Genomic DNA, 20,797 nt, shown 5'->3' on the forward strand with positions numbered 1-20,797 from the left:
CACCAAGATCAAACAGCGCTCGCCGCAGTTTTCTTTCACTTCAAAAGCAGGGCCTACTCAAAAGCCGCACAGCATGTCAATCGCGATCTGTCTGTGTGGGGAAAAGAGGGTTAAACGCCGGGACGCGGTCTGTTTGGGTGGTGGCGTTTTATGATGCTCATGCAAATGGCCTTCAACACTGGGCAGAGTTCAGCCAGGTACAGCAAACCCTTTCTTGGGATGGCGTTGCGCACACGAAAAAACGTACACTTGAAAGACCAGAAGATGACGGAAAGAGCGCCCAGCAAGAAATTCTTCTACATAGCAAACCCTGCCTTCATGGTCGATATCTGAGGTCATGGCTCCAACTCTCGTCACTACCATCAACTGAGATTTGTCCCTAGTTTGTTCGCTGTTGTGATTTGTAGCAAAATGTAATTTTCCTATGTGTCACACTGACTTAGTGTGCGTGTACACTATAGGAGATCATTTTCTTGCTTCTTTCGACAGGTACAGCTTTATATCAACGACTCATAGCGCCGCCGCTAGCTAACGCTTCGCTGTTTCGCATTAATATTCGTTTTGAACGAATATTCGCATAAGCAGCGAACAATAGCACACATATTAGATTTGTATACGATTCGGTTTTTAACTACACTATTCGTATTCGACTCGGTTTCAAAAAAGTACTATTCGCACACCCCCAATCTTGCTGCAATCATGAGATGCGTTTTGCTGATCTACCTGTAGAGTACGAACCTGCTTTCAGTGCTAGCCAGGTAAGCTCACTGCCTTCAGCCGCGGCACCTGAGACTACAGTTAATGAAGACAGCCACATGGTTGATAGCAAATTATTTCACAAAGTGTCACCCACGCTTTATTCACGCTTGTTCGCCACTCCGTGGATGTCAGCTCACGAGGAGGTACGTAAAATGACCGATGTGGACCACTCCGCACAGCAGACCGAAAGCCTGAAATGCGCAACCAAAATTATCGCAACCAGTTCAGTTCATGAGCGAAGAAATTCGGTCATGCATTCTGTCATGCCGGCGATACTTGAGTTCGATTATACTCCATAAAAAATGCGAGTCTTGCAGAAAGCGCGGAGCTCTTAGCACAAGGGTAGAAACTTCGGCGAGTCGGTAACTGTGCTTCATGGTATGTGAGGAAGCGCAAAACGGGACAAGTGACAAAGACGCAAACAACCCAGGCGCCTGTGTTGTGTGCGTCTTTCTCTGTCCCTTGTCCCGTTTTGCGCTTCCTCACATACCATGAAGCACTTAGCAATTAGCGGTAAGAGTGAAGTTCGACAATCTAATGAGAAAAGCTTGCACTGTCCTCCACACGGCTGGTGTCGTCGAACATGCTTTTCGCGTTTGTTCTCAATAAAAAACAAAAAAGAGACATTCTTGAAGGGCACTTTTTAAAATCCAAGATGGTAGAGCTTTAAAAAAGATTGCAGTGACGAACGCTAGCGCACGTCTGTTGCTTTAACAGCAAGAAATCCAACAGAACCAGCAGTGCATGAATTACCAGTTGTGAGTGATTGGGTCAGTCGGAAATAGTCTGATGTTGGTGAACTGCTCACTCCCAGTAAATACAAATACTACCACTTTGTACCACACTTCTCGGCAGTCTTTACCGACAGCTAGCGTGTGGCACACTACGAGTGCTTTTATTTTTTCTGGTGCGTGAATTTTTTCCCCACACAAGCCATTTTTCAACAGATCCCTTATGTCGGGTTGCGCTGGGTTTTGTGGCGTGTTAGCAACACCGGCTGCCATGCGTCAAACGTATGATTCAAACTGCGCGTCTTTTTTTCTTGCGTGATGGTTCTTAGCGTCTTAAAGAAGCCCTGCAACGCTCTTCGAACGTCACAAATAAGCTCGCTTCCTCTTTGACGTTTTACGGGTAAAACTCCAGTGCAATGCGTCTAAGTGCATAGGTTTAGTGACGGCTATTCGTCAGATGCCTCCAAGCATAACAGGAAAGCCACTCAGCAAGTACAGTGAAAGTGGAACTAAAATGACGAGCAGACGGAGCACGTCCATGCAGCGTTGGCAGTCTGAACACTCACGCGCGCCATGAGTCATTACTGAAAGTATCTACCTCGCGAGATAAACTAGTGAAAACAAAAAGCTACACGATTACGTCAACGATGACGTTTCGCTAGGCGAGGCCGATGGAGAGGCAGCTAGCTCAGCGCGGTAGGAACATTGAGAGAAAAAAAAAAGCTGCCAAGATAGTGAAGTGTAAGTTCAGATTACCGACAACCCGTTTCAACAACCGCGTTAAAAAATCTTCTGGGGGGAGATTCACGAAGGAGTGTCCTTCAAGCTGAGTGTACACCGCACCTTTTCTGAAAAGCGTTTGAGGGCCCCTTTAAATATGTTACAGGATATTTACCATGTCTGCATCCTAACGGCTGCTGCAACATTCGTTACCACAAAGAGAAGGTTACAAATGTGTCATCGCATCGGAGTAAATTAAGGAGAAAAGGCATGGAATAAATCATGATTCACTGTCGACTTTCGTAAGTTCTCATTACTAGCGCGTTTGCATAGTTGCCCGTTTGCACTGTAGTTTACGCTGAAGAACTTACAACAAATGTCTCAAAAGTTGTTTGGTTTATGGGGGTTTAACGTCCCAAAGCGACTCAAGCTATGAGGGACGCCGTAGTGAAGGGCACCGGAAATTTCCACCACCTGGGGTTCTAAACGTGCACTGACATCGCACAGTACACGGGTTTGTAGAATTTCGCGCCCATCGAAATTCGACCACGGCGGCCGGGATCAAACCCGCGTCTTTCGAGACAGCAGCCGAGCACTGAGCCACCGCGCCGGCGTGTCAAAAGTTGTGTCTACCTCTTAATATCACATGCGGGACGGGCATGCACAGAGGGCAAAACACATGCATAGAACGACTGAAATGTCTGTCCGCACCTCCCACAGCCGATATGACCTGGAAGGCAAAAAATTACGATGAAATCCTATGAGCTTAACTGCAAATGCTTAATTCCAGACCCTACTGAACCAAATGTCATCACTAGATATCGCGTGCTTATCCGAAGACACGCCCAGAACTTGTTCTAGAGAAGCGTTTTGCCCTCTGTACGTAATCAAACGAAATGCAATATAAAATGACCACTAGTAGTAAATAAATGCTATGATGTTGGCATTAAATGATCATTAGAACATCTTGGTGCGCTTTTTTTTTTGTTTTATGCAGCATGCACTGTAATCGATCTTGAAAGTCCGGAGAAAATTCCATCCACGGATAACCATTTCTCCACGTTCGTAGTCCCTCTTTACAGGGGCAGATGCTGCTGCCCGCCCAGTTGATTCCATTTATTTTTTCGCACAAAATATGTTTTGCGTGTGTCTGTAGTTTCCTGCAATTCCGACCGATGCCACCGCCCTACTACAGTGCGTTCGACTCGCTTTTCAGGAACAGGGGGCTGCCAGATGGCGAAGCGGTAGAAACAAAGACCGGAGGTTCCAACGCTGAATAGCGTACGCAGAGCCGTCTCGAGAAAAGTGTATATATATTTTTTTTGTTGCAGTTAGCCTGAACGGAGAGGGCCCGTGATTTTCTTAGGGACGCTGAGGACGGCTCCATAAAATTCACAGGTTTATCAAGAATCGATTGTGTGACTCTTTCGGGCTATGTTGATGCTTGTACGGCAGCAAAGTATTCATTTATAGCTGAGAAAATTTGATTTGCAAAATTTTCCTTTCGTCGAACCAAACTCAAGGCGTCGTGACTGGAAAAGACCCGGTGGTGACAGTTTAGATACGAATGGCGGCGAGCACCAGGGATCTGCGCGCTAAAACTGTCTTGATGTATCGGAGTGGAAAACAAAAAAAAAAAGCCGGTGGTCAAAATACCTGTATTTAATTTTTGACCTTTTCTAGCTTGTAACAGTTTCGTTTCCACTGAGAATAGTCTGATTAGAACGTGTATCTATATAGGGAAAATTCAAGCTGTCCTGACTATTACTTTATTGTCTTTTTGAATACATCGTGATATCCCACCCTTTGTTGTTATGAACGACAAGGGCACAAAAAAAAAAGCACTACGATGAACTATACGATTGGCAGAGCAAAGGGGGCACTGCGCAAAGTGCACAGGACCTGCCTAAGCCTTCCGGCGTACTAGGGATGCTAAGAGATGAAGGCAAGGGAAGCTCAGCAAAGAAAGCGCGCAGCTTAGGCGAACGAAATTTCAGGGGCAGTTCTACAATAATATGGGATTACGTCAAGGTGTCAAACAGTGCGGACGGTACAAGTTTTTTGGTGCACGTGACCAAAAACTAAAACACGGGTAAGTGAAGATGTACTTAATGCCCCTTTGGTTCTGAACAGAGCCTTGACGAGGCTGGACTTACCGCCTGTAAAGCTGGCCGACTGTGTCCAGGAATAATACACGCTAGCACGCTGCCAAGAGTGAAGGACACCATCGCTGTGAATTGGTACATCAGGTACTGCTGAAAACAGAGCAGTTATGCGAGAGAGTCTAGCTGGACAAAGATTACTGTCCCATGAAGTCCACTTAGATCTGCATTCTATACCAATTGAGAATTGGCTAACATAGACTCGCGCTAATTATAATTCCTCGAGGCCGCCGATTCTACTGCTACTTATCATGAATTGAAATTATTTCGAACTAAATACGTAGACAAACAAAACACGATTTCTTGTGGGCTTGGGTACACACGCACAGCATAATTTTAATATTTCGCCCAATTAAAGGGACACTGCGCCCACTTTTCGTTCTGAACGAAATTCAAATCCATGGCGCTTTGCGGCTGTTTTCACGTTGGACAGCAAAACAGATATTCACTCCCGAGAAAATTGGAATTAGAAATTAAAAAGTTCTTCCCACTAATCTATTCAAACTCACGACTTTAATGATCACGTCGATTTCATTAAGCGCTCCGTGATAACTGCCTTAAAATGAATGCTGCAGTATGGTCTAATCTCTGAGATCGGCAAACATAAGAGCACTTGACGTCATTTCAGTTTCCTGGTGAAAACCGCATGTGGCAGCGCAAACAGTCTTTCGGTGTTTTCTTTTTCCTCGGCAGGCTTTTCAGTAAGACTCATCTGGTCAGCTGAATCATATTCGTAATTATTAGAGAAATAACATGACAAATTTGATCACGTCAGTTTAACTATTAGTAATGGACGGCTTTTTTTTTGTCATCGTTAGATACTCTGACGACACCAGGCAGAGCCAGCTGATGAAAAAGGTTCTGTCGCAAATGTGAGCACACACTCCGTAAAGAAAACACGAAGTTTTCTGTGCGTAGTGAGTGTGCACCCACCTTTGCGCCAGTCCTTTCCTCAACATGTGTCGGCTGGCTAAATAACGTCTTCCCGAACAGAGCTGTATCACATGTGCGCGATGAGCGTTGTTGTGTCTCCTCCCGCGCACCCAGGTGCCATTCCAGGCTGTCTGTGTAAAGACATTTAGGTTTTATGGGGTTTTAAGGTCCCAAAGTGACTCGGCCTATGAGGGACGCCGTAGTGGCGGACCAATTATTTTGAATTGCCTGGGGTTCTTCAACGTGCACTGACATCGAACAGTACGCGAGCCTCTAGCATTTTGCTTCTATTGAAATGCGACTGCCGCGGCCGGGATCGAACCCGCGTCTTTCGGGTCAGCAGCAGATTACCACAACCACTGAGCCACCGCGGCGGCTCTGTTCAAAGACCTCCATCTAGCTTTCTTTCTACTTGCATGCTGTCACATTGTATATCGCTCTTTCCCAATCCTGTTGTTTGTGATTGTCTCTCGTAACTCTAGCTAGCCACTCATGAACACGGCAGTGCTGTCTTCGGTCCCATGCGCTATTGCAATAAAAAAAAATGACCATCGCTGCGTTTTTCAACATGCTACTAAGGTCACGATATCTTCAAACATGAAAACTGGTGCAGTAACTTTGTATTCTCGCCAGGGGAAATATTCATCCATTCAGGTCCAGTTTCTATCCTAAAACATCAGTAGTGAACAGTTTGTTCAGAACAATTTATTTGTTCGCACACGCACGTTCAAGCCCTTAGTTCTACACTGATCACCGTCAGACATTACAGCTTTGACGCGAGCGAGGGCAAAGCTACCGAGGTTTGAATATGTCTTCAGAGAATTTAGCCTCTATGTTTATAGATTTACCCTCTTTTTGGATCAGAAAACATCGGAGAGCGATTCCACTCGTAGGAACAAGAGTGAACTTAAAAAATTCCAAAAAAAAAAAACGTCAGCAGCGTGTTTCCATCACTACTAGCATTGATACCATATCCCGCCGCCGATTGTGACATCAGGGTAAAACTAGTGCTCCTTTTATTATGCCCCATAGAATTATTATTATTCCATAGAAATGAAATTTCCACTTTCGGAAGCACTAATTTTTAACCAAACATCAAAACAGCGAATGCCCGACGAATGATCTTGACATGAAAACTGCAAAGATCCTTTCTCGTGAATAAGCAAGAAAATGAACGCGTTTTGAAAAGTAAATTATCTTTGTATTAGACTTACACAGTGAATAAAAGGAAAAAGGAATCCCAGTTTCTCGTTCTTACATATACTTTCCCTCTCCTTTAATGATGAAACTGACGATATCACACTGCGAAAAAACACAATTGCACTTGTACTAAGGTATTAGTGTTTAAGCACGACAAATTCCTCGGAGGCATTGCAGTGCTTCTATCAGCAAGAATTTTTACCGCTGATCATGTTTTACCACAACAAGTAATTTAAACAATGCCGTAGTCGTTATCGTTGTCTGACTTAGTCAAACGCAAAGAAGCGGCAGCCAGCTACAGCCCAAACTTCGGTTTCAGCTTCCTTTTCAGTGAGTTCACAAAACCAGTTCTAAAACGCTCAAATGGGGAAAAAAAAGTTATGAATCAGGGTTATCATTCAGGCCAACAAAGATTAATAAATAGCAGCTATGACAAGGCATGAGTCGCGGAATTTGAAAGACATAAGTACGATTACAACGATTTTCTGCTATTAAAGGGGTCTAGTAATGATGGGAGCGGCGAAAAGTACCAACAAATGTATCGCCATAAGCGGAAGCATCAGGACTTCCGTGATTTAGTTTCATACTAGCGATGTTATTTATAATATGGAAATATCAGACATCCCGCTAGGTATTCTGGTTGTCCCACTCAATGGCAGGCCCAAAAATTGTCTGATCAAAGCAGGAAGACAGACTGAAGTGAAACAAATTACCTTGATCTGCGTTTTGGGTGAAAAGACGGAAATTACAACGCACTTTTAACAGTATACGAGGTCTGTTAGAAAAGTATCCGACTTTATTTTTTTTTTGCGAACACCTGATGGATATGAAACAAGCGCGCTTACAGCAGCCAACCTTGAACCCTCGTGCGCATGCACGAATTTTTTGCCGCCTGCCGATAGCGTCAGTCGCTGGGAAGCAGCGTTTGAGTGAGGCAGTGCGCAGTGCTCTCGTCGGTTTTTTGTTGCAAGGAAAATGGCGGAGCGAGAGGAGCAGCGCTACTACCTCAAATTTTGCCAGAAACTTGGCGATAGCCAAGTGGAAACCATTCGAAATGTTCAGAGGGCTTTCAGTGATGATGCTATGAGCAGCACACAGATTAAGCAGTGGTGCACCTGGTTTAAAGACGGCCGCACATCTGTGGAGAGAGAGCCACGCTCCGGTCGGCCATCAACATGCCTAAATTACTAGGTAATTGCTGAAGTGAACGCTGTGGTGATGCGGGACTGTTGTGTGACTATCCGAGAAATTGCGGAAAAGGTGGATATCAGCAATTTTTCTGCACATTACATTATCACCGAAGATTTGGCCATGGAGATAGAGGCGGCGAAATTCGTGCCGAAGCTGCTCACGGTGGAGCGAAAGCAGTTTCGTGTTGAAGTCTCACAGGATATGCTGGATTCCACAAACAGTAACCCTGAATTCACCGACGCCGTAATCACTAGTGACGAGTCTTGGGTGTACGGGTACGACCCGGAAACCAAATCCCAGTCGTCACAGAGGACGCATTCCACGTCACCAAGACCAAAGAAGGCCCGCCAAGTGCGCAGCAATGTCAAAGTTTTTCTGACTGCTTTTTTGACTCCCTCTGTGTGGCACACCACGAGTACGCTCCCCACAGGATCAAATAACGACTAAAGAGTACTACAGGGATGTCCTCCATCGCCTACGCGGTGCTGTGCGGCGCAAGAGACCGGAATTGAGGTCAACAAGAAATTGGCGCAACCCTCGCGGCATTGCTCCAGCACATTCCTCGCATTTGATTCAGACTTTTCTGGCGAAAAACCAGACTCCTGTAGTTCAAGAGGCTCCTTACTCTCCTGATATGTCCCCCTACGACTTCTGGCTCTTTCCTAAAATCAAGAGGTCATTGAAAGGAGCGCGATTTCAGAAAAGAAAGGACATTATGGCTGCAACGACAGGAGAGCTAAATTCCATTCCGAAAAGGGCCTTTTCGGAATACTTACAACAATGGCAGCACCGCTGGGAGATGTATATGGAGCCCCAAGGGGACTACTCTGAAGGTTATTAGGTTTCTAACGCTCCAGTTATGCCAGTTTTTTTTTCTTCGGCCAAAGGTCGGATACTTTTCTAACAGACCTCGTATATAGCTTCCCAAAGCGTCCGAACACGAGTGAAACCGACGGTCCATATTCCTGAAGGTGGCAGCCAGAACAGATTTCGCCTTTGTAGTCAGTGATGACGCTTTAAATCAATGTGTCTTTCTAATTCCTACAAAAATTTAGACGACAAAAATCAGGCCATCGAGCAGTACATACAGCAGCATTACCACTAGGTGAAAAAAATAATGGAGCTTCTCACGATCTGGCCCCCTGACAAATATCCCGTTTATGCTGCATTTTGGAGCGTATAAAACGTCAATCGGCTGTGGCCAGAATCACTTCCTCTGCAGTGTACAATCCCCAGCTTTAAAAACTTCGTACAGACGAAGAAGGCGCGGTTTTCAGGCCACAAGCACGAATGCCTCTCAAACGCGGAAAGCTATGACCCCCAAGTTGGAACAGGAGCTCTGCTTCAAAAACGTTGATTCCATGCAGCGTCAGCAAGGCGGTGGCGGGAGACGCGGGCATCTTACGTAAAAAACGCTGGGCAACAGGTCCGCGGTGTTGTTGGAGAACCATGACGAGAACACAACGTTCAGATCGTTGAGGCCGTAAGAGAGACCCGTAGCGAGTAGAAACTTCTGAGGAAAATTTAGTTTTCGCCTTGCGAACATGCCGAAGAAGACGAAGGTAGCCAATACCTGCATCAACGAAAGGATAAAAGTGTCTGAGTAGTAGCATAAAGGCTTACTGTCGTTCACCGGCTTTTCAGACATGAGATGTAAGTAGAGAGGGCAAAACGCTTTTCTAGAACACGTTCTGAGCGTGTTTCGGTCTAAACACGCGATATCTAGCAATAACATTTGGTTAAAAATAGTCTGAATGTAAGCATGTGCAGCTAAACCTTTCATCTTCATTTTTTGCTCCACTGGTCGCAGCGGCTGTGGGATCTATGGAACGCACAGTTCCGTCGTTCTAGACATGTCTTTTGCCCTGTGTACATTCTCCGATACGTCGTAAGTAATGACACACATCCGCTAGTGCTCTCGCAGGTTCTGCTTGCGAGGCCCAGTGTTTTTAATCCGAATGGTATTACCAAACGGGAGCGGGAAGTAAATTCGCTTTAACAACAGCCTAGCTGTTTCAGGCAGTTTGTTTTCTGTGCTACGGGATCAGTCGAAGGATAGTCGATTAATAGGGGTGATTTACCTTGTACCTACTGGCTTTTTCAACGCACTTTAGGTTTCATGGTGCCGCACAGTTAGAGTACACAATCATGTGGTCAAAGAGGCGGAAACTACAATTTCGTATGTAGCAACATGCAGCTCCTACACCCTGAAGATATCGCGCTCACACCTTGCTGTTAGCGGCTGCTAATTTTGCTTCCGAGGTGTGACTAGTCTGAACCATCTTGTGTTGAGCATTGCAACGGAAATTGGAGAGATGGCTGCACGCATGTCACTGCGGCGTGTTATGTTTGTCGCAGAGCATTAAGCTTCTGCGCAAAAATTTCCAACCCGCCGTAATCACACAGGCTGCGGCAATGGGATTGTAAATTGTGGGTTTTAACGTCGCGACGAGATACATGGGCTATGAGGAACGCCGTAGTGTCGGGCTCCTGGTTAATTTAGACAACCTGGTGTACTTTAACATGCACTGGGATCAAACAGCACATGGGCCTTTCTGCATTTCACTTCCATATAAATCCGGCAGCCATGGACCGGGATTTGATCCCATGACTTTGGGATCAGGAGCAAACCTCCCAATTCACTGAGGCATTCAGGCGGGTGACAGAGAAATTAACATCGTGACAGAGTGCTCCTCGCTTGGCCATCCGTGCGAGAGAGAGCACTACAACAGCCCAGCTACGTACCCATGTCACCGACATGCACGATGAGCTTCGTGAAGGTACTCACCAATTCTGTGCAGGCCAAAATACCATTTAGGCTTTTAATGTAATTTTCCCCGGACCCCAGCGAAAGCGCGAACATAGCATCTGAAAAGCAAAGAGAAAGGTGGTATGAACGTGAACTGAAGCCCATGATGCCAGTGGCAAGTAGCGGGCACTGACTCGTATGCATGAACTGGTGAAAGAGAAAGGCACGAACAGTAATCATTCATGGCTTGATAGGCTGCCATTCGCGAGTACTATAGGACGTCGGTGCCACGGGAGACCTCACTGCGATCAAGGTGAGCAGGATACAGAATCAGCGCGCATCGCAGAGCTGAGGAGGACCGCGGCACAATGAAGCTAAAGGGCATACGTTGCTGCGTATCGGTGGTGGCTGTGGTGATGGTGGTAATAATGATGATACTCTATTAAACACGGCGCTTCCTCTGATAAAGGGGCTATTCGTATTTTCATATGAAGAAGGGAAGAAGGAAAAGAAGATCAGAACATTATTCACCACACAGACCCCCTTACCACCCTCAACCACTTCTGTCACGGAAACTGAGTTGCCCAATTTTTTTAGACTATCCCATGTTTGCCGCCTGCAATTTGCAATACGGGTAGTCACCGCCTGGTTATGGCCAATCATCCTTATGGGTATGTCCTTTTCTTCTTTCACTCCCACCTTCCTCTCTTCCCTTACGGCGCGGTTCAGGTGTCCACCGAGATATGTGAGACAGATACAGCGCCATTTCCTTTCCTCAAAAACGAATTTACCAATCAAAACGAAAAACCTCACAACAATTCAACAGAAATTCAGGAATTTTAGTAACCGCTTCTTAAGACCTCTGAGGTGCGACAGTTCGGGTGGAGAGGATTCGCTTGCATGTACTCAGACATAGATTGTGTGTCTTACTTGTTAAAACGCAAAAAAATTCTCATCACTGCCGGTTGGGACTAATTCTCATCATGTTCCGCACAAGGAGTACTGGAGGAATTTCAAGACGCGGGAGCTGGGGTACTTTCAGTGTACCGCTGCAGCAAGGAGGCAGGTGGCTTGCGCGTTGCTATGGAGTCAGTAATAACTTTTTCTAGATCGTCCTGCCCTTCAGAACTAAAAATTTGCCCAGTTGCATAACGGGTGTACCCCCAGTATCCTCGCCCCTACAGTTTAATAACTGCCGACGGTTCGGGCATAGTTGCAGAGCGTGCAAGTCGGCGACACGCTGCTGTGTTCATGGCGAAGGCCATTCTCTTAACAGCTGCACCTGAGATAACCCTACCAGCTGTTTACCTTTGCAACAGCGACCACCCAGAAGATAACGCCAATTGTCCGAAACGAGTACATAAGCAAAGCTTGTTATTTATAGATATCATCCAACAGAGTCTTTGCTCCGGAGCAGCCGCGTATGCACTACATGACCGCAAAGAGGTTCTTACGCCGGCCGCGTCCGCGCTTCTGTTGCTGATACTGAGGCCATTTTGACAACCTCATTAGTGGCAACAATGGTATGGTCATTTCAGTGGTGGTCAAGCGTACGCTTAGCGGCCTTTCTTAGGCGTTGCTAGAGCTTGTTGGCAGCCAGTTTTGTTTGTCCAAACGCGTTCTCAACGCAACGGCGTGCCCTTGACAGCCTAAGTGTGAAGCACCCTTTCTGTGTCGTTCAGTTGCATGCCGTGGTAAGGGCGCATTAAGTAGGGCTGCAGGGACAATGCTGCATCTCCCGCCATGACGTGGGCACAGCGAAACGGAAGAGGCTGCGAAGAAAAAGGCGCGAGCGAAATGCACACGGCCCGCTGTCGGCGATAGGCGCACGCGTCTGCGGTCGTTCTGCGCATGCTCCGAAGAGAGCCGCCGAAGGCGCGCTCATTTCGTCTGGCGTAGCTAAACCGGCGTAGAGTGACGCTTCGCGAGCGACGCCTGCCCCCACTCCGGGCACATCAGACTATAAACACGCCTTTAGTTATTAATTCGCGGGTACCCGTACAAGGGCTGGCGGTAGACAGTGTGCTGCAGTGGATGGTTTACCAGAGCAACCACTGTTAAGGCAGTCCAACATTGTCGTTTTGTTGCGGACAGGAGCAAGTTACGCAGACTGCCACGATCAGCACTTCGAGCACGGCACGAGGCAGCCCTTTTGGCCCGTTATCGAGAGCGAGGGCTTGCAACCCCCAAGTTGCTTTCGGCAAGCACAAACGCCGAGTGGCGGGCGTGTGCAAATGGCAAGTTTTTCCCTCTATGTCTTCGGGTTCGAGCGGGCTGACGGAGCTCGGTGATAAGAATATGCCGCAAACATGGCAAGGCACGTGGCCATATAATGCAGTGGCTGCAAAGAAAACGGTACAGAAGCTAAGCTCTTTCCAAAAGGCTTGGTGCTGAAGACTTGCAAGATGACGAGCTCCCAGCTCGCACTGACTGCAGCGTTATGCTTCGTTGCCACTGTCTCGTGCCAGTTCAGGTAAATTTTCAGTGGGCTCTAATTCTAACCTTTCACGAATGATCACGGTTTCAAGAGATCAACGCTTTGCGTCTACAAATGCGATGCACTAAATGCATCGCAGCTGTCATGTTCTTCAGGTTTATGCGGCAGAAATCGGCAGATATGGTGGTGTCTATCGTGTGCTGTCGAGGGCGAAATGCCGATTAAGCTTGAGCTGAACGCTTAATTCTATTGAAGCTACAATAAATGGATTACTCTTTCCTCCTCCGTGGTAAACCAGTCGGACCTGCTGTGGTAGTTCAGTGGCTATGTCGTTCGCCTGCTTAGTCCGATGATGCGATATCTAATCCTGGCCACGGCGGCTGCATTTTGGGAGAGGCGAAATGCAAAAGCTGCCCGTGTGCTGTGCGGTGTCAGTGCACGTTAAACGAACCCCGCGTGCTCGAAACCAGCTTGGTGCATTCTATTGCGGTGCGTTTCATAGCCTGGTGCGTAAAATTTCATTGCCTTTTTTCAGAACATTCGGTATATTGTTCGGAAGTGCTACTTCCGAAGAGTATTATTGTATTGCATGCCAAAAAATACGACTCAAGCATCGTTTTCAGAAGCTGCCAACTAGAAGTGATCATTTTCGCACCGTTTTCCAGCGTACCTTTGTTCCTTGTCCAGACGAATCGTTCTTCCTCCCTCGGTAGAGCGCCGATCCATGAACGCCTCGACAATCACGTAGACGTGAGTATAATTACAAACACATTTCCTATAGTCGACTTCAAACGAATCTGCGCACCTAATTCCTCGGAGCATGCAACTTAGACACAGGAGGCATGTGCTTCGAGGCGGGGGCGAAGTGCAAAGCGAAAGGCATGGGGGTAGGTGGTCAAAAAAAGAGGGAACAGGAGAGGTGGGTGCACTGCAAAGAAATGTCCTTCTCCGCTGGCCTGGGGAAGGGCCTCGCACATGACATATATCTGACAACGCGCTGTGCCCGATTGAGAGAGAGAGAATGAAAGAGTGAGTGTAAGAGTGAGAGAGCGCAGTGAGCTATGGAAAAAAAAAATGATAGATGTGACGTTAAGATACCGGAAGTGAGCGGAGTGAGTGAGGGAACAAGCGCGGGTTAATGACATCCCAGTCAAAATTAAGTGAAAGAAATGGGCTTGGGCAGGCCATGTAATGCGAAGGCAAGATAACCACTGGTCCTTGAGGGTAACGGAGTGGATTCCAAGAGAAGGCAAGCGTGGCAGGTGGTGGCAGAAAGTTAGGCGGGCGGATGAAATTAAGAAGTTTGCGGGGATACAGGGGCCGCAGATGGCGACGGACAGGGTTAATTGGAGAAATATGGGCGAGGACTTTGCCCTGCAGTGGGAGTAGTCAGGCTGATGATGATGATGACTAATACCAGTGTTGTACGTCAAAAACCGGTGAATCATGCTAACAAGTGAAGTGATTAACTGAACTCTAATCGTTAACATTTCAACTATTACCCATTGGCAATTGGAGAATTGTAGCCGGCTGTTAGTAATAGCCACATCAGCTTTTTTTTTAATTTTGAAAATGTGATTGCCCTCGCCGCTGTGGATCGACAAAATTTGGCAACATCGTGCCAAAATACATGCACCTTCGAAAAGTACCTTCCAGTGCACGTAACTAATCGATACAGACAAATTTTGTCAAGCCGCAGCGCGGAAGATGATCGAGTTTCCGAAATTCTAAAAACTGATATGGCTATTACTAAAGGCCGGCTACAAACCTCTAATGGCAATGAGGTGCCTATCAGTAATAGTTCAAAACTTAACTATTAGAAATTTGTTAATCACCTTAGTAGTTAACATGATTGGCCTGTTTTCTGACGTCCGCAAACAATGGTATTGCTATGGCTCAAAAAGCTTCTCTTTACCTTAAAAACCATATTTTTTTTAAAATTAGTCATCACCTTTCCTGAAACACATGGTATATTTGGATTGGGTCACCACTGAATTAACGGCGAGGCGGAGCCAAAAACAGAAAAAGAAGCTTAAAAACTTCCCGAGGGCAGCGAAAACTTCGTCTTAGCCTTGTGCCCTGTCGATTTTTGCAATCCGGTGCACCGCTGCATAATGCCACTAGTGTGTGAGGCGCCGCTTCGTCGCCTCCATAGTTTCCCATCTCTCCCACGCAGTCATTTTCACTGCTTCACTCGCGAACGACAGCGCTGACGATGGGAACCGGGCTACTTGAGAAACGTCTGCGCATGATAATAAGCGAATGCCTTATTATAAACGCCGTCACTTTCTAAAACTCCGCGTAAAACTCGGCGTATTGAACAGTTCTAGTTCGAAAAGTAGATTGAAAAGAGCCATCAACAGCTGAAGCTAACAAAAATTGTTACGAGTCGAAACGAAAAACCAACATGGCGCGCTATCGAATGTGAACAACGAGTTGCCGCTCGCCAGTGTCGAGCAGTTGGATCAAGTCTGTGGTCTCGCGAAATCTGCGAAACAATAAAAGAAACTGACACTCACTTCTCCAAGCACTGCGTTCTTTAATGATGGAACTAATCAGAACGTGGACTCGTTCCGAACAGCAGATATATGACAAAGCGTGCATATAGTAGCAAGCAAGGAGGAAGGGACAAGGGGACTATTGGGAACACGAACCAACAGTTCCCCGCACGTACGGTGCTTTCTAGCTCATGTAAGAAAACTTGCCCACATCATATAATCCAGTTTCTGAAGCTACGAGGCTATTAAATTTTGCACCCTCTCTTCAGTGCCGCTAGACGAAGCATCCCCTTTCCGTGCACCTACAACGTTTCCCCCTTTTGTCTGCAGATGGACTACATTGGGGAAGTGAAGCTTGGGACGCCGGGCCAGACATTCCGCATAATCTTTGACACCGGCTCTGCAGACTTCTGGGTGCCGTCCGTTCGTTGCTCGGAGGGTTGCGGTGAGTAAGCTTGGCACAGTGATGAAAGCCGCATTTGAAAAACTGGATAAAAAAAAAAACTTCACAGGTAGTCTTAATTTGTGAGTAAGTAACGTTACCCGTACCTAGAAGAGCGCCTTTGTGTGACATTATATGCGTTATCCTTTTAAGTTCTTGACCCAGAGACCAGGAAGAAAATATAGCGAACTGGTGCATCCCGAGGTGAAAACTTCCATCTAGCACGCCTCTGGCTTCCTCAAAACTTTACGCTGTCACGTAAGGGTAGTAACACGCGCATAGCTAAATCGAAGTGAAATCCAAAGCAAGTGGGGAACTTGAGGCCGAAAAAAAAAAAAGAAACTAACTGGTGGCGCTAGTGGAAGTCGCGGTCAACGGTCGTCAAGAACAGTATGGCTGGGGCTGGCATTCGAGCCCTAAATACGTAAGCGCCATCTGGTACGTTTTGGCTACCCCGACGGTTGTCGCGGCAGGTCAAGTGTATGGCATGGACATCACGACATTTGGATGAATCGGCATCGCATCTGCATCTTGCGACGAGGCTCTGGTATGCGTTGCGTAACTTGCTGGTCAGTCACATTTGCTAGTGATAAAGGCGCGGACGAGCGTTAGACCACTCTTACGTAGAGGACAAGTTTTGCGAGTATACAGCACCGAATGTATCGAAACATGGATCGTCTGCGCGGCACAAGCAGCAAAGAAATACAACGTGCGCTGCATTTTTGTGATTGCTATTGGCACCGTGCGCTACCTCGTTGAGCTAAAGAAAGTGCTAAGCGTTCTTGCATAAGGTCAAAAGGACTTCATTTTCGGGTTACACGCAATTTTTTTTTTACTTTCTGAGCCTAAATGCATGCCGAGATTGCCAAATTGTCAACTTGCTGGGCTGCGACCAAACTGGACAACACACGAGCTTAAAACTGTACCACGCCACTAAATATCCATGATTCGAAATCCACGAGGGCCGCGAAAATTGGTGAGGTAATTGGTACTGAAATTCATCTTGCCAGAATTTTGCGTCGTGTCACTTCTCGACAACCACGTGAAAAGGCTTTATTTCTGTGCGAAGTTTGGCCATCCCGCCTGTTCAGAATGATTATGGTCTCTCTATTTATATATATAGATAATAAAGCGCAACATTAAAGCCACATCGCTTTTAGTTTATTCTTTCAGTATATGCACGGCTGCCTTGGCAAAAGCAAGAATAAAAACAAATAACCGTGCATTCTTCGCACTCAGTAGAAGCGATCTAACATGGGTCTCGAGAGTTACTATATAAGAACTGATGTGCTATGAAGTGCCTTGCCGGTAAATAAACAAAAAAAAAATAAATGAAAAACCTGCTCCTCGTGAGCAACTTTGTAACGGTATTGTTATAAAGTACCGCGAGGTTCGCTACTTGTGGACGTTTTCATGCATAATGAGTAGTTATTTCATGCGTTCCACGCGGCTGTTCTTCGCGCAGATGACCGTAAAAAGTACGACGCCTCGAAGTCCAGCTCCCACATCCACAACGGCAAGCATGTGTCAATCAAGTACGGCAGCGGTGAAGTGCGCGGAGGGCTCGCCTCCGACACGCTGCACCTGGGCGAGGGGGCCGTGCCTTCTCAGCCGTTCGCCGAGATCACGCACGCGTCTTCGGGCATCTTCCGGCCCGAGCCCTTCGACGGGTGGGCCACGAGGAACGTGCCGTATGACGGCATCATCGGGCTGGCCTACCCTAAGATTTCGGCCCTAAAGGTGAAGCCTGTCTTCGACACCATCATGGAGCACAAGCTTGTGCCCAGGTCCGTGTTCTCCTTCTACCTGGGTCGCCAGTCGCAAACGCGGCCAGCAGGAGAGCTCGTTCTCGGAGGCATCAACCATGAGCGCTTCAAGGGCAGCCTGCACTACGTGTCGGTCACGAAGAAGAAGCACTGGGAGTTCCAGATGGACCGGTGAGACGTGTTTCGGCTGCGGCAGTGTTTCACTCCGAGACACCGTGGTTTTTGTTCACGTAAACGGAGGAATTCGTACATGTTAAATGCCAGCGTGCCTACATTTAGCTATGGGCGATACGCCGCAGCTGGATTTTTTAGCGTTAATATATCTAATCTCGGTGATGGTTTGCAGGGGAAATTCCCGCGGCGAAGTACATACCCTCATAATAAGGGGACAAGCAAGGCTGTGACAAGACAGTAGTTGGGCTAGTTGGTGATACGAGAACATGGTAAAAAAACATCGTATAATCAGGGCAATCAAGTGCCGCTTAATTTAGTACAATAGACAAGTTATGGCTTTTCTGAAAGGACGCTACAGCGAAACCATAAGGGACAGAATAAACGTACAAATTCACGTTAAACTGGCAGAATAGCTTTCGGGAACTACGTTTCCTTTTTGGTCATGAAATGCATTCAGCCCCCATTCTCGGCAAAAAAAAAAAAAAAATACGGTGGAACTGAAGCAAAACTGAAAAATTTCTCCATAAAAGGCGAAGTGCAAAAAAAAAGCACAAAACAACCTTGCTGGATCGCAACCCCTGCAAGAGTGAACCCATAGCTGGCTCAAATTGCGCCTTACACTACTCAACTGTAGCCGCAAGGATGAACGAATCTGTTTCTAACAGGTGTTTCCATTCATGAGCCCCACTTGTTTAGATGGCCGGAATGGATAGAAATGCTTAGACCGAACCACTCGGAGAAAATTAGGTTGTCGCAGTGCTAATACGTGGAAGTGCTTTAAGAGCATTGGTGGTGACTGCATGGAAGTACAGGCGGTGACACGGGCAGCACTGAGAAAAGGGAAGAAATTAAATCATTATCACCGTTATCCGTATGCCTGGTACACACATCTCGTGTTCGGCGGCAGTAGTGCTGCAGCGGTTTATGGGTAGTTAAGAAGAACTTCTTGTTGGGCGAGTTGGTGCATACTGTTGTAGGTACGAATTGCGCACAAAAGACACACACAGGAAAACACACGAGAGAGACTGAAAGAGCGCAAACTATCAACTGGTGTTTATTAGATTACCATGTTCTACCATGTTCGAAAGACGTGGGTTCGATACCGGCCGCGGCGGTCGCATTTTGATGGAAACGAAATTCTAGAGGTTCGCGTACTGTGCGATATCAGCGCACGTTAAAGAGCCCCAAAGGGTCGAAATTTCTGGAGCCCTTTACTACGGCTTCTCTCAACTGCGGGGAATCTATAGTGCTATCGCGCGGAGGAGAAGTGAGACGGAAGTAGCCTGCGTGTGTGAACTCTCTCGCCGGCCTGAGCAACAATTACGTGTGCGAGGATTGCTCAACGATATGCGTGTTGCAATCCAGTTTCAAACAGATCAGTTGTATGCAAAAAGTTTTCTTTATTTCATCGTCGGAAGATACAAATTTAGTGTTTTCTGTATCTGGCGTTCTACAACTGTGCGCGATAGAGGAGGTAGTATTTTGTCGCATGCACACGGGAACTGATAACCTGTGAAGAACGTGACCCCTCCTCAAGAATGCAATTATAACGGACGCGAAGCGTTTCTAGGTACTTCCGCATAGCAAAGGTAAGGCCCCCGCCTTCTTTGACGATGCGCATTATGCGCAAGACTTCATTAAGCACTGCGGTGTGCCGGACGCTTCCCTCTACCGACGCGCATGAGGATGTTACGCCCTTGAACCTTAATTGCGTCCCACACGTCGGGAGTGAAAAAGTCAACAACAGCAACGGACTCAGCCGGCGCTGTCTGAATGTCGCGAACACTGCATACACTCGTAACAGACACGTCTATGCTCCACGCCTCGAGCGTGTTAACAATAGCCTCACGCGCTCCTCAGAGTGACCAAAACAGGGATGTGTTCGTCAAGGTCATGTACACCTGTCACAAACGGGATCATGTCACACGACACCGAGCTTCAGCCAAGAGCGGATGGGAGGTATAGACGCGGTGTATTCTACTCGCAATACGGCCCGTTGCGCGAGTTGCCGTGAAAAGATGACGGCGCATCCAAACCCAAGCTTCCGAGAGCTGCATCTGCCCAGCGCCTCCTCTATTTTTACAATGCCTGCCGAATACGGCCGATCCGACCGTCCAAGCCCCTCTTCTATCCTACTCTCCTCCGTCGGCCAGCCTTCGCGTCTGTTCTGCGTCTGTGGAGAGTACCATCTGAGTGGTGCGTGGTGACGGAAAGCGGACGAAGACAATTTTTAAGACCTTCTCTCTTTTTTTTCGCGAGGCGGCGCTCTGCATCTCTCATGATTAACTCATGATCATCAGGCTGCCTGTCAGGTATATGGGCCCGTCATAGAGCGCGCCGTTCGTGACGCTGCTAACCGCGGAGCCGCTGCAGGCGCTAAGTTTAAAAGGAGCGACAGAAAGTGCGGTGAAGCGGGGTTGGCATTGCAACAAAAGGCTGTGGCTGTGGCGACTTGTTCGAATCGTGTTTGTCTTTTAGCTACAACGATGAAACGTTCCGGGAGAGGCAATAAAATTACTTGGCGGAAATATGAAATCTGAGGGTAAAGGTAGTTAGTAATGAGTTTTGCTATATTGGTTTGCGATTAAATATGTTAAGTAACAAAAATGGGAGAATGAAATAAAGAAGGCATGGTAAATGCTTCCGAGAAGGCATGTTTAGAAACTACCAGGTAGCAATAGATTTCAAGTCGTAGCTCTACTTTCGCAGGAAAAGCTGTCATAGTTACGACAACTAGATTAAGATTTTTCTCTGTCCGTGGAAGCATGCAGCTACGATTGTTTTAAGAAGCGAAATGTGAACTCCATTCGCAAATGCACGGCGCAGCAGCTGATGCCAAGCATTTCAGACGTTCTGTCTGGTCCCGACTAAAACTAGGCGCTAATGAAACGATGCAAAACAAAAAAGCAACCAAAACAATGCAAACAAAAAAGAAAAGGAGGCAGATAAAAACGAAATAAAGTCCACTTCAACATTTGTTCAAGCGCCGTCACCGTAAAGGCCGAACCACAAGGCAGCGTCTCTTCTACCGCCGT

General features: G+C 47.0%; 2 protein-coding genes across 2 annotated transcripts in view; one reads left to right on the forward strand and one right to left on the reverse strand.

The window, feature by feature from the left end:
* Positions 1-887: 887 nt before the first annotated feature.
* On the reverse strand, positions 888-12,190 carry LOC149352531 (uncharacterized). Its single transcript, XM_089575702.1, has 5 exons — positions 12,136-12,190; positions 10,485-10,564; positions 9,102-9,269; positions 4,367-4,462; positions 888-950 (listed from the first exon to the last, which is right to left on the reverse strand). Exons 1-5 carry the CDS (start codon positions 12,188-12,190, stop codon positions 888-890), a joined length of 462 nt encoding a protein of 153 aa, XP_089431828.1.
* The window catches only part of LOC149352532 (cathepsin D-like), a 29,622-nt gene continuing 21,013 nt past the window's right edge, over positions 12,189-20,797 (forward strand). The window contains exons 1-4 of the mRNA XM_089575703.1: positions 12,189-12,193; positions 13,548-13,632; positions 15,711-15,825; positions 17,288-17,759. Of these exons, the coding sequence (XP_089431829.1) occupies positions 12,189-12,193; positions 13,548-13,632; positions 15,711-15,825; positions 17,288-17,759 (677 nt within the window). The remainder of the gene's footprint in view (positions 12,194-13,547; positions 13,633-15,710; positions 15,826-17,287; positions 17,760-20,797) is intronic.

Source organism: Amblyomma mixtum, chromosome 3 (assembly GCF_055824585.1).
Source record: "Amblyomma mixtum isolate Tamu chromosome 3, ASM5582458v1, whole genome shotgun sequence".
NCBI classification, from domain to species: Eukaryota; Metazoa; Arthropoda; class Arachnida; order Ixodida; family Ixodidae; genus Amblyomma; species Amblyomma mixtum.